This window comes from Mustelus asterias, chromosome 15 (assembly GCF_964213995.1).
Source record: "Mustelus asterias chromosome 15, sMusAst1.hap1.1, whole genome shotgun sequence".
In the NCBI taxonomy this organism is placed as follows: domain Eukaryota; kingdom Metazoa; phylum Chordata; class Chondrichthyes; order Carcharhiniformes; family Triakidae; genus Mustelus; species Mustelus asterias.
Window position 1 is genome coordinate 21,353,621 of NC_135815.1, and position 14,120 is coordinate 21,367,740.

The 14,120-nt window shown below is 44.6% G+C and overlaps 1 protein-coding gene across 1 annotated transcript in view; it reads left to right on the forward strand.

The window, feature by feature from the left end:
* kmo (kynurenine 3-monooxygenase) overlaps positions 1-14,120 on the forward strand; it is a 40,258-nt gene that overhangs the window by 9,767 nt on the left and 16,371 nt on the right. The window contains exons 5-9 of the mRNA XM_078229646.1: positions 5,004-5,052; positions 5,947-6,034; positions 10,061-10,226; positions 10,328-10,399; positions 13,284-13,405. Coding sequence (XP_078085772.1) covers positions 5,004-5,052; positions 5,947-6,034; positions 10,061-10,226; positions 10,328-10,399; positions 13,284-13,405 — 497 coding nt within the window. The remainder of the gene's footprint in view (positions 1-5,003; positions 5,053-5,946; positions 6,035-10,060; positions 10,227-10,327; positions 10,400-13,283; positions 13,406-14,120) is intronic.

Sequence of the window (14,120 nt, forward strand, 5' to 3'; positions counted from 1 at the left end):
ATGTACAAGTACCCATAGTGGTAACCATCTATGGTTCACCACATTCACCCCTCCTTTGAAAAGAAAGGCCGGTGGGGTAAGGAGACAATACGAACTGTCCATATGTTCACAAGTTCAGCCGTATCGGTGGTCCACACCGTCTCTGCGACCTCCGCAGTACCGGCTTCAGTGTCGATTCTGGTGACCGTGGTGACGACCCTCTCTCCGAGGTGGTGTCCAGTGACTTCTCCAGTTCCTCACACACCTGTGGACCCCGAGGTGGCGACAATCTCCTGGACTCAGGCAAGCTGTACACGGGAGTAAGAGGATTAAGTTGAGGTCCCGATGCTGGCCACGCCGAGTCAGGAGGGGAGAGAATGGGCAAAGGAATCCTAACCAGGGGTGCGGGAGTGACAGGGATTTCCAGGTCCCCTGCAGGTGCCAGATCTCTGATAGAGACCGTGTCCTCTCGCCCGTCAGGATATGCCACATAGGCATATTGAGGGTTGGCGTGGAGGAGGTGGACCTGTTCAACCAAAGGGTCGGACATGCGGGCCCTAACATGCCGCCGCAGGAGGACGGGTCCTGAGTACATCAACCAAGACGGCAGTGAGGTCCCAGAGGAAGACTTCCTAGGGAAGGTAAACATGCGCTCATGTGGGGTAGCGTTGGTTGCCGTACACAGGAGGGATCAGATTGAATGGAGCGCATCGGAAAGTACCTCTTGCCAACGGGAGACTGGAAGACCCTTAGACCTCAACGCCAGTAAAACAGCCTTCCAGACTGTAGCGTTTTCTCTCTCGACCTGTCCGTTACCCCTGGGGTTGTAACTCGTAGTCCTACTCGAGGCAATTCCCTTAGAGAGCAGGTATTGCCTCAAGTCGTCGCTCATAAACGACGAACCCCTATCACTGTGGATATAACTGGGGTAACCGAACAGGGCTTTGATGGCCGTGGCAGAGGACATATCAGAACAGGGGATGGCAAAAGGGAATCGGGAGTACTCATCAACCACGTTGAGGAAGTACACGTTCCGATCTGTAGAAGGAAGGGGCCCCTTGAAGTCGACACTCAGTCGTTCAAACGGGCGAGTGGCCTTAATGAGGTGTGCCCTGTCAGGCCGGTATAAGTGCGGCTTGCACTCTGCACAAACCTGGCAACTTCGAGTTATCGACCTGACATCCTCTATGGAATAGGGCAGATTCCAAGCCTTTACAAAATGGAAAAACCAAGTGATCCCCGGATGGCAGAGATCATTGTGGAGGGCCAGTAACCGGTCCTCCTGCACACTGGCACATGTTCCACGCGACAGGGCATCTGAGGGCTCATTGAGCTTCCCCGGACGGTACATGATATCATAGTTGTAGGTGGAGAGTTTGATTCTCCACCTCAAGATTTTATCATTCTTGATTTTCCCTTTTAACGTGTTGTTGAACATAAAGGCCACGGACCTCTGCTCCGTGAGCAGGGTAAACCGTTTACCAGCCAAATAATGGCGCCAATGCCGTACGGCCTCCACAATGGCCTGGGCCTCTTTTTCCACAGAGGAGTGCTGAATTTCAGGGCCTTGGAGGGTGCGGGAGAAAAAGGCGACGGGCCTGCCCGCCTGGTTAAGTGTGGCGGCCAGGGCGAAATCAGATGCATCACTCTCCACCTGAAAGGGGATGGACTCATCGACAGCGTGCATCGTGGCTTTCGCAATGTCGGCTTTCATCCTTTCAAAGGCTAGGCGAGCCTCTGTTGTCAGGGGAAAAGAGGTAGATTTTATGAGCAGACGGGCTTTGTCCGCGTAATTGGGGACCCACTGTGCATAGTACGAGAAGAAGCCTAAGCATCTTCTCAGTGCTTTGATGCTAGTGGGTAGGGGAAGTTCAAGGAGGGGGCGCATACGGTCCGGATTGGGGCCGATGACCCCGTTTTCCACCACGTATCCGAGGATTGCTAGGCGGTGCTTGCTGAATACGCACTTCTCCTTGTTATAGGTCAGGTTCAGGAGATTCGCAGTGCGTAGAAACTTCTGGAGGTTGGCGTCATGGTCCTGCTGGTCATGGCTGCAGATAGTGACGTTGTCCAGGTACGGGAAGGTAGCCCGTAGCCCGTTTTGGTCCACCATTCGGTCCATCTCACGCTAGAAGACCGAGACCCCATTAGTGACGCCGAAAGGGACTCTCAAAAAGTGGTAGAGGCGGCCATCCGCCTCAAAGGCCGTGTATTTGCGGTCCTCTGGGCGAATGGGGAGCTGGTGGTAGGCTGACTTCAAGTCAATGGTGGAGAACACCCGGTACTGCGCAATCTGGTTGACCATGTCAGATATGCGCGGGAGAGGGTATGCGTCCAGCTGCGTGTACCTATTAATGGTCTGACTATAGTCTATGACCATCCGGGGCTTGTCTCCAGTCTTGGCCACCACGACTTGTGCTCTCCATGGGCTAGTGCTAGGTTGGATGACCCCTTCCCTGAGGAGCCGCTGAACCTCAGATCGAATAAAGATCCGATCCTCAGCGCTGTAACGCCTGCTCTTAGTCGTGATGGGCTTGCAGCCTGGCACGAGATTTTCAAATAGGGAAGGCGGGGTAATTTTGAGTGTTGAGAGACTGCAAGTGGAGCGCGCTGGACAATTTGGAGGCTGCTGTGCTCCCACTGAAAGAGGAGGGAGTGGCCCATCGTACTGCAGGGTCACACTCTTCAGGTGGACCGTAAAGTCTAGCCCCAGGAGTACCGGAGCGGAAAGGTGCAGTAACACGAGGAGCCTGAAGTTCTTATAAACTGTGCCCTGCACCGTTAAGGTTACCACACAGCTCCCAAGAACGACTATAGATCGGGACCTCGACGCCATGGAGATTGTCTGCCTGAGAGTTTGCACACGGAGAGCGCACCGTTTCACTGTATCCAGATGGATAAAGCTCTCCGTGCTCCCACTGTCAAACAGGCAATGTGCCAGACGCCCGTTTACCTCAATGTCCATCATGGACTTGTCGAGTCTGTGAGGCTTGGCCTGGTCCAGGATGATTGACGCCACTGTTGGATCCCGAGTGTAACTGCAGGCAGCTGAGATCGCCGATGACGAGGACCCCTGCTGGTCTTCTGCGGCCGGTGTCGACCAAAATGGCTGCGCCCACGAATCGCACGTGGTCGATGATGTTGAAAATGGCGGCACCCGCAGGTTGCACGTGGCTTGCGTCGTCATCATAGGAAATGGCGGCGTCCGTGGATCGGACGTGGCTGAAGACATCGACAAGGCCGGAGTCGAGGAGATGGATCCTGGGGAGTCACACGCAGCACTGCTGGGCTTGGAAGGGGTCTTTGCTCGGCACACTTTTGCAAAGTGCCCTTTCTTTCCACAGGCAGAGCAAAACACCGTCCTGGCCGGACATCTCTGACGAGGGTGCTTCGCCAATCCGCAGAAATAGCACCTTGGGCCTCCAGGAGCTGCCGCAGCCGTCAGGTCTGAAGCTGAGAGCATTATCGCGCAGTTCCGAGGAGCCACCGAGTACAGTTGACGCGGTGTCTGTGCTTGCCACGCTGTTCCCACGTGGTCGGTGGGGTAGGTTTCGAGACTTCTGGAGGCCGTTTCCATTGCATCGGCCAATTCTACTGTCTTAGCCAGGCCCAAGTTACCCTGTTCGAGCAGCCGCAGGCGAATATAGGATGAGCCGATTCCCGCCACGAACGCGTCTCGGATAAGATCGTTGGTGTATTGAGTAGCCGACACCTCCTTGCAGTTGCAGGCTCTGGCTAGCTGTTGAAGTTCGGGCAGGTACTGTCCCGTAGTTTCACTGGGCTGCCGCCGTCGAGTGGCTAATAGGTGACGAGCATGGATTTTGTTCGGCTGTTTATGGTACAGCTTCTTGAGTAATTCGATGGCCTCTTTGTAATTTTGGGAATCACGGATTGTTGCATACACAGTGTTGCTCACCCTGGCGTGGAGGACCCGCAATCTGTCGGCGTCGGACTGGACTGCTGTCGAGGCGTCGATGTAATCCTCAAAACACTTCAACCAATGGTCGAAAGTGTTCGACGCTCCAGCTGCACGCGGATCTAAAGTTAGCCGATCAGGTTTCAGCATCTGCTCCATTTTCTTCGAACAAAATCTTCGATTTTATTGTTGTGAATAAAATTGATGCGCGATTGATCCACACGGGAGACAAGGTCGTACCCGGGAATAAAGGCTTTTATTTACAACAAGAATAGAGCACATTGCTTAACAATACTATCCCAGACTAAGGGCTACTAGGAAGTAGCAGTGACCTTTATACCCCTGTAAGAAGGCGGGGCCAAACGGAGTGTACCACAGAACAATGCTAACAGGTGGAACACCCCAACCCTAACCCCAACAGCAACAAGAGTAACATATGTACAAGTACCCATAGTGGTAACCATCTATGGTTCACCGCACCATCTATGTCAAATCACCCAGACATGCTGGAAAATGAGTAAAGCCTGCAGGAGGAGTTAATGAACCACACCTAGTCAGGAATCCCTTGAGGTCAACCAGCAACCAGGCACCTCGTTTTCTTGTTTCATCAGGCAGAATTCGGAAGAAGAGCTCGGAAAATGAATAATGAACTCTCACCATACATTTTGCAAAGACAAGCTAAAAAGCAGTTAGACAACTGAAAAACACTTAAACCTTTTATTGGGAGTTCATTTGGACTGCCTTAGGCTGTAACTAGCTGCGCCTGGACAGTTGGTAATCTGAAGTTACAGATCCTCATGTTGCCTGGGGAGGAGATTGTACTATGGTTCATTGGGAGCAGGATAGAGATGCAAAATCAAGTTATCTGCTTAATGGACGTGCTGTTCTTTCTACCCAATGACCCTCTCTGCCTTCTGCCAGGCAATGTTTTATGCCTAAGTTCTAAAGCAGAAAAGTGGTCCATGTTATTTTCCTAAAATGTACATTACAGTATTACTAAATTAGTCAAAAACAATAATTTAATTTGTCAAGGCACGTGGCTGATAATATTAACTATATTCCTACTGCATCTGGGAACGATGTTTAACTGTTTTTCATTGTCTTTCAGTACATCTTGTCAGTGGATAGAGCAAACTTAAACCGAACACTATTATTTGGTGAGTGTGGTTGAGAATTCTAATTCATTCTAAATACCTGACATGAGGATAATTAGCGGCTAATGTTTTGATATGTGGTTTGAGAATAATACAAAATACTTAAGTAACATATTAATAATGTCTCTAAGAAATGCATTTGCAACGTGCCAGTAAAATGAAAGATGCATTCATGAAAGATACCAGCACAAGTCAGGCACAAATTATGCAACAAAGTAAATTATCCATGCATATCCAGGCCGTGGGATAATGCCAAATGATAAAGGTGCCTTCATTTGGTATTAGAGCCGGTTTAAACACGTTTGAGAGATGCTGAATCATAAGCCATTTTTGGGAGAGAACTTCCATAAAACGGTCAGACGAATGACAAATCAATATTTGAAGGTGTCAGACTATAATTGATTGAAGGAAATGCCATTGTTCGATTGACAGAACAGTGAATGAATGAAATTGTTTTTAATTAAGTGCTGGGCTGTATAATCTGATAACAAAAACTATAACCATTCTGCTTTTTGGCATAAAATCTGAGATCTTTTGAGAATGCCTCATAGCTCATTTAATGTGTGGATAAAATCAGAGATCAATTTATCTTGTCTTAATGGTATGTTTGTCTGAATATTTTTAATTTGTACTGTTTTTAATTCCGACATTTCAATGTTTCAATAAAACTAGATTTTTTAAAACATAAAATTTTATTACACTTTGAAGACTGAGTCTTATTTACCTTTGCAAGAGTTTGCTTATCAGAGTTGCTTTTTAGAACTTTCTAAAGTAATCCAGCCACCAAAATAGAATTCCCCACTACAGTGAGTAAATGCTGGGTATCTTGTTCTAAACAATCCTTTGTCCCATATCTTATCTGTTATTAAAGCTTACTTGATCTGTTCACATTCGCAGCGGCTAGCCAATACCCAAATGTCATGTTAAACTTTGAAGAGAAGTTGCAACAGTACAATGCTGATAATGGGATACTGACATTTATGAGGTAATTGTCTTCTAGTTCGCCACCATTTTGTAAAGCTCATGATTGAGTCCTATTTACTCCACAGATTGAAGTGAAGACTGCAGTGCGAGTTGTAGTACCATGCTGCTGAAAGTCTGGGAAGCGTGGTGTTAAAAAGACACATTATGTTGAAGTTATGAGGGATCCCAGCTTTTGAACTTTGGCTTAGCTTAACCTGAGCAGATGCTCTTGGGTCACACAGGAGTTTCAGCAAAGCAGCTGCCCCTGTGTCTATCCGCCAGCACAGGCATGCATGTGTGCATGTATCTTAATGTTCACACAATATTCCCAAAATCTATCATTACATCAGTAAAAGGACCCTGAAATTCCAGATTTGTTTTTGGTGGGTCAGCATTGTTAAATCAGGGTAAGTATTTTTCTACAGCAAACAAATTGGGTCTGAAGCTATTTCTGCCAGTTTCTCACTGCAATATCTTCTTTTCACTCCTCTCTGCTTTTCCAATTCGCCTCTTTCCATGCTCAGTTTCTACCCAATTACAATATCATAATAATGGCATGTGGTGCTACTGCCATGAATTGCAGTGCATTGGGGAGAGGTTAGAATGATAGATGTAAAGTACAACTGCTGCCGGGATTAGTACAGATGAGCAAAGTGAGGCCTCTTTGAGTCTGAAGACTGCCGACAGTTACCATAGAAGGGTATGGATACCATAGGGTACCATAGAAGGGTAAAGATACCCAGGGTACCACAGAAGGGTAAAGATTGATTACAGTTAGGAGTACATTTTATACATGACACCAAACAATAGGAGTGTTAGATCACTGGAAGTTTTTTGACCTCAAAGCCCACCTGTGTCAATGTGTCTCTGGAGCAGATATCCATTCTTGTTAATTTAGTAATAATTATTTCTTGCTGCGCCGTGACCTCTTCTTTCCTACTTTAAGGATCAGATGCATGTTTCAGTATTCTTAGTTTGATGTGTTGATGTAATGGGTTGATTTTAACTTTTATTGCCAAGCAAAAAAGGGTATATAGCAAATCAGCAACCTGGGTATAAATACATTTTTTAGAAAAAAGTTTTTTGTACCTTTTTCGATTTGTCTCCTTCATGAAAGTCATGATTTTTTAAAACAAACCTTTCATGGGATGTGAGTGTCGCTGGCTAGGACAGCATTTGTTGGCCAATCCTTAATAGTCCTTAAGATGATGAGTAGTCTGCTGCGGCCCATACGGTTGTGGGCATTGTATACTGTAGTACTGTTAGAAACGGGGTTCCAGGATTTTGAGCCAGTCACAGTGGAGGAACAGCGGTATAAGTCTAAGCTACGATGGTGTGTGATTTTAGTGGGAACTTGAAGGTGGTGGTATTTCTATGCATCTGCTGTCCTTGATCTCCTAGGTGGTAGAGGCTGTGGGTTTTGAACGTGCTATTGATGGAGCATTGGTGTTGTGCTACAGCGTGTCTTGTATTTTGTATATGCTGTTGCCACTGCATTTGTATTGGAGGGAGTGAATGATGAAGATGATGGCTGGGGTGCCAATCATGTGGGCTGCTTTGTCCTCCTGGTGTCAAGCTTCTTGTCTGATGTTGGAGGTGCACTCATCCAGGCAAGGGTAGAATATTCTGTCACATGCCTGACTTCTACCTTGAGGATGGTGGACAGGCTTTGGAGAATGAGGAAGTGAGTTACTCACTGCAGAATTCCCAGTCTCTAACCTGCTCTTGTAGCCACAGTATTTAAATGGCTAATCCAGTTTCTAAGCAGTGGCAGCCCTTAGGATGTTGATGCTGAGGGATTCAATAAATGCCATTGAATGTTAAGGGGAGCTGGTTCGATTCTCTCTTGGTCAATGTCAAGAAATGAAGGGGAGGCGATGGCCTAGTAGTATTATCGCCAGGCTATTAATCCCAAAACTCAGCTAATGTTCTGGGGATCCGAGTTCGAATCCCGCCATGGAAGATGGTGGAATTTGAATTCAATAAAAAGTATCTGGAATTCAGAATCAGATGACCATGAAACCATTGTCGATTGTCAGAAAAACCCATCTGGTTCACGAATGTCCTTTAGGGAAGGAAATCTGCCTTCCTTACCTGGCCTGGCCTACCTGTGACTCCAGACCCACAGCAATGTGGTTGACCCTCAACTGCCCTCTGGCAACTAGTGATGGATCATAAATGCTGGCTAGCCATCAATGCCCATGTCCTATGAATGAATAAAAAATATGACTATATAATAGATAAATGAAACAAGCTGCTCATTCACTATTACCCATTTTTCACCTCGTGATAAAAGTTAAAATGATTGCCATACAGTAATAACATATCTGTAACTCCATTACTGGATCCATTCAGGTTAAATATACCAAGATAAGAAAAAAAAATGCCTTACTCTGCAAATTGTATTTTGATTGTAATTGGTGGTATCCAAATGAATGGCAGCATCAGTATATGGTAGGTGAGGTTTACACATACACATGCCATTTCTCATCACGTTTTTCAGATATTATTATGTACTTAGTAATTGAAACTCCTGTAATTATATTCTGGTTTCCCCACATTTGTGGCGTGACTGATTCCAGCCGGTAGATTATATTTTGTCATGCTCCATTAAGAGTGGTGAGCCTGTGGAATTCATTACCATAGGAAGTAGTTGATGCCAAAACATTGAATGTATTCAAGAGGCGGCTAGATATAGCACTTGGGGTGAATAGGATCAAAGATTATGGGGAGAAAGCAGGATTAGGCTATTGAGTTGGATGATCAGTCATGATCGTGATGAATGGCAGAGCAGGCTCGAAGGGCCAAATGGCCTCCTCCTGCTCCTATCTTCTATGTTACTATACTGTTTAGTTTGATTGCAAACCTTGCTATATTTCACATCTTTTCTTGCTCTCATTAAAAATGTTTTATGTTTCATTGCACTTTTATATCTGCTATATAGCTGTCTATCAAGAGAAAATGCTGGAAAATCTAAGCAGGTCTGGCAGCATCTGTGAGGAGAGAAAAGAGCTGACGTTTCGAGTCCAGCCAACCCTTTGAAGGGTCGTCTGGACTCAAAACGTCAGCTCTTTTCTCTCCTCATAGATGCTACCAGACCTGCTGAGATTTTCTAGCATTTTCTCTTTTGGTTTCAGATTCCAGCATCTGCAATAATTTGTTTTTATATAGCTGTCTATCAAGTTGAGCAGCATTCTCACAAATGTTTTCCGACTGCCCATTCAATTGTCTTCAATACGTTGAGATATGTGGAGCAAAGTTGGATGTTTCTGGCTGTGTTTTTTTAATTAAAAGGTAACATTTTAAATTCCTTCAACATGCTTACTGTAAGCTGAGAGTAACTTTACCATTTTAACCACTTAGGGCGGCACAGTGGCATAACTGCTGCCTCACAGCGCCAGGGACCCGGGTTCAATTCCGGCCTTGGGTCACTGTCTGTGTGGAGTTTGCACGTTCTCCCTGTGTCTGCGTGGGTTTCCTCCGGGTGCTCCGGTTCCCGCCCACAACTCAAAGGTGTGCAGGTTAAGTGGATTGGCCATGCTAAATTGCCCGTTAGTGTCCCAAGATGTGTAGGTTAATATAGATTAGCTATGGTAAATGTGTGAGGTTACAAGGATAGAGTGGGCAGAAGACCTGGGTAAGATACTCTGTCAGAGAGTCGGTGCAGACTCGATGGGCCAACTGGCCTCTTCTGGACTGTAAGGATTCTATGATTAATGAGGATATTTTAGATAACTCTTAAATGGTGGCCTTCTCTGCTGTAATCACCATGTGGTTTGATCATAGTTCAATTAGTGAATATTTAACAAGATTGTAGAACAAACTGGGAGAAGAGTTTCGGGAGGGAAGAGGTCATGTTGGTGTCAATTACTCCTCTCTGCAGTGTGTTGCTTCCAGATTCTCAATGTCTTTTATATTTTCCTTCAGAATCATTTTGTGGCCAGCAATGTTGAGTACTTTACTCAGAACGTTTCGTTTTTGATTTCCACCTCCCGCCATATCTGTCAGAAGCTATAGAGTAAACTGTTTAGTTTTATATTCATACCAGGCCCGATGGCTCGACTCACGAGGTTTCGCATGACCTTGTTGTTGGATGCGATGGAGCTTTCTCAACCACAAGGAAACAGTTCATGCGACAAACCAGGTTTGATTACAGCCACGTCTATGTCCCTCATGGTTACATGGAGCTTACAATACCGCCTAAAAATGGTGATGTAAGGATTGGTTAAATACAAGTATTTTTAAACAAGTTTCTTCCTACTTGCCTTTCATGTTAATTGTACACAGAAATTAATATCGGAATGCTTTTTTCCAGTTTGCAATGGAGCCTAATTTTCTTCACATATGGCCCAGAAACACCTTCATGATGATTGCTTTGCCTAACATGGTAAGCATTGTGAAGGATTATATCAAACTCAGTGCGTGAGCAAGTAATTTCTTTATACTTATTTTTAATTGCATATTGGCTTTTGGAGAGCTTGACGCTCCATGGGAGCCTGATCTTTGGAACACTAAAATTCTGATAGTTTTGTCACTGTCATTTGGATAGGTGACTGACTGAGCATTGGGCAGTGCCAAGGGGGTGGGGACTAATGGAGGTGAGGCCTATTGGGGGGACTCTGGTGGGAGGGGGAGATCGGTGGGGGTAGGGGTCCCGCTGCCACTCTGCAGTTGGGATCAGTGGGGGAGGGAAGGAGGAAAGCGATCGGGCTGGCCAGCAATCGGAAGGCCAATGTGCCTGTGCCAATCTTGCCGCTGACCGATCGATGCATGCGCAGTGGCCCGCTCAACGCTATGCTGCAGACCTCTCCAGCGGGAATAGGCTCCGCCCCACAGAATTTTAACGTGATTCACACGAGTGCACTCTACAGTGCATAGAGTGTGGGAGATTCTTTCTTAAACTCCCGCTGAAAAAAAAAAGCGTGATTTACTCCAGTTTTCACGTGAATTAGAATTTTTGGGGGAGATTCGCCCCCTTTATGTCCTCCTCACCATTTGCCTTCCTACCAATTTTTGTCATCCACAAACTTGGCAATAGTACATTCACTTCCCTTTTCCAAGTCATTAATCTATATTGTAAATAATTGTGGCCCCAGCACAGATCCCTGTGGCACCCCACTAATTACAGGTTGCCATCCTGACAATGTACCTCTTATTCCAACTCTCTGTCTTCTAACAATTAGCCCATCCTCCATCCTTGCTAATGTAGTACCCCCAACACCATGGACTCTTATCTCTTTAAGTAGTCTTTTGTGTGGTACCTTTTCAAACAATTTTGGAAATCCAAGTATATTCGATCTACTGGTTTCCCTTTATCTATCCTGCTCATTACCACCACAAAGAATTATAATAACTTTCTCAGACATGATTTCCACTTCAGGAAGCCATGCTGACTCTGCTTGATTATACTATGCATTTCTAAATGCTCTGCTATTACATCCTTTATCAAGGTCTCTAACATTTTCCTAATGACAGAAGTTAGTTCCCTAATTTTGGACTCCCTCCTTTTTTGATAATGGTGTTACGTTGGCAATTTTCCAATTCTCTGGGACTTTTTCCAGAATTTAAGGATTGTTGCAAGATAACTACCAATGCATCACTATCTCTGTAGCTACTTCCTTTAATATACTGGGTTGCAATCCAAGAGGGTGTCCAGGAGATTTACCAGCCTTAAGCCCCATTAGTTTCCCTAGTACTTTTTCTCTAGTGATTTTTTCCTCCTCCCCCTCACCTGCCCTTTGATTTAATATTTTTGGAATGTTGTTAACGTATTCTACCATGAAGACTGACACAAAGCTTTTGGTTAACTCCTCTGTCATTTCCTGATTCTCTATTTCCCCCATTATTATTTCCCCAACCTCATTCCCTAAGGGGCCTGTTCTCTAAAGGGCCTACATTCACATTGGCCTCTCTCTTCCTTTTTATGTATTAAAGAAGCTCTTGCTGTCCATTTTCATATTACTTACTAGTTTACTCTCAAAGCTTATCTTCTCCCTCTTTATTATTTTTTGATAATCTTTTGTTGGTTTTTAAAACTTTACCAATCCTCTGGCTTACCACTAATCTTTGCCACATTATATGTTTTTTCTTTCAGTTTAATTCTATCCTTAACTTCCATGGTTGATTTATCCCCTTCCTTGAATTGTTCTTCCTCACTGGGATATATCTTTGTTGTGAGACGCACCCACACACATGCAAGCTCAGTTACATGCACACGCATACACATAACCCCTCACTCCCACATCCCCCCTCAAGTCTGCGCAGATGCCCTGGCATACAGCACCTCACACTCAGCCCCTCAGTACTGTAGCATTCCAGGTTGCAGTGAGATGTCAGTGAGTTTGTCAGTGAGGGTCAATGGATTCCAAATGTGTTATGGAAGGTTTGATTTGATTTATCATTGTCACTATATTGGGATATAGTTAAAAGTATTGTTTCTTGCGTGCTATAGAATACATAGGGGAGAAGGCAAAGAGAGGGTGCAGAATATAGTGTTGCAGTTACAGATAGGGTGTAGAGAAAGATCAGCTTAATATAAGGTAGGTCCATTTAAAAGTCTGATGGCAGCAGGGAAGAAGCTGCTCTTGGGTCAGTTGGGACGTGATCTTAGTCTTTTGTTTCTTTTTCCCGACGGAAGAAGGTGGAAAAGAGTATATCTGGGGTGCACAGGATCCTTGATTATACTAGCTGCTTTTCCAAGACAGTGGGAAGTGTAGATAGAGTCAGTGGATGGGAGGCTGGTTTGTGTGATGGACTGGGCTACGTTCACATCCCTTTGTAGTTTCTTGCGGTCTTGGTCAGAGTAGGAGCCATACCAAGCTGTGACACAACCAGAAAGGATGCTTTCTACAGTGCAACTGTTAAAAACTGGTGAGAGTCGTAGCTGACATGCCAAATTTCCTGAGCCTCCTGAGAAAGTAGAGGCGTTGGTGGGCTTTCTTAACTATAGTGTCAGCGTGGAAGACAAATCCACGCACTTCCACACAGTTTGCAATTCACATTTCCATTTACTTTGTGACCTTTTGATTTTCAGATGGGTAAAGGCAACAGACACAGGAAAGGAAATAGCGTGAAAAATCAACTAGCACGACTTACAAACTTTCTAACAACTTGCGCAAGTGTATCTTTGGCAAAATCCTGGGTGCATTTATGTTTTCATTTTGGAGGTGATGCTAAACTTGAGGGTGTGGCATTTAAGAACAAAGGCACTTTAAAAGGGAACACAATTTTAAACTACTCTTTTTTTTTCATGTTGTTTGCTGCCTGGACAGGACACGTCGTTCACATGCACTCTCTTCATGCCTTTTGAAGAATTTGAGAAGCTTACCACAGGAGACGAAGTGATTCTGTTTTTCAAGAAATACTTTCCAGATTCCATACCTCTATTAGGAGTGTAAGAACCTTATTTTGCTCAAGATAATTGTTCTTCAGCTTGTCTATTTACCCTATTCTTACAATATAAAGTTATGATTGATATAATTACTAGTTATATGATTATTGTAATTAGAAATATGATTATTTATAATTATTATGATTGAAAATACAATGTGAAGTAATGTGGTTCCTGGTAGTCAGTTACAAATATCGCAGAATAAATTTAAGAACAAATCCTCTTGTTACACATGTTGCATAACGCGGAGATAAATGGAAGATTATCCTGAAATGACCCTCCCATTTCATGTTTCTCCTGGATTGACTCTTCTGCTTTGTGTTTTAATTCTCCTCCTTTATGCTTCTTCTGTTGCATTCTTCCTACACTGTACTTTTTCCCCTGATTTATTTGGTCGATGCAACTTTTGATGCAATGCCTGGACATGTTTATTTTGCTTGATTGGCCAAGTCCTTGTATATGAATTTATGTAGCTTGATAAAACTCAAAATTCAGCATTGTTGCATCAGTCCTGATGAGTGCCAGACAAAAAACTTTGATAATATGTTGTTTTTTTTAGCAATAGTTAAGTTCTGTAAGGCCAAGCAACAATTTGTCATAAGTTAGTAGAAAGGTACATTACTTGGTTACTGTGATAGAGGGTATTCGATACACACTGAATTATGGGTAGAACTAACCTCCATTAATTCAAGTGGGCTTTTACAAGAGTGTCTCCATT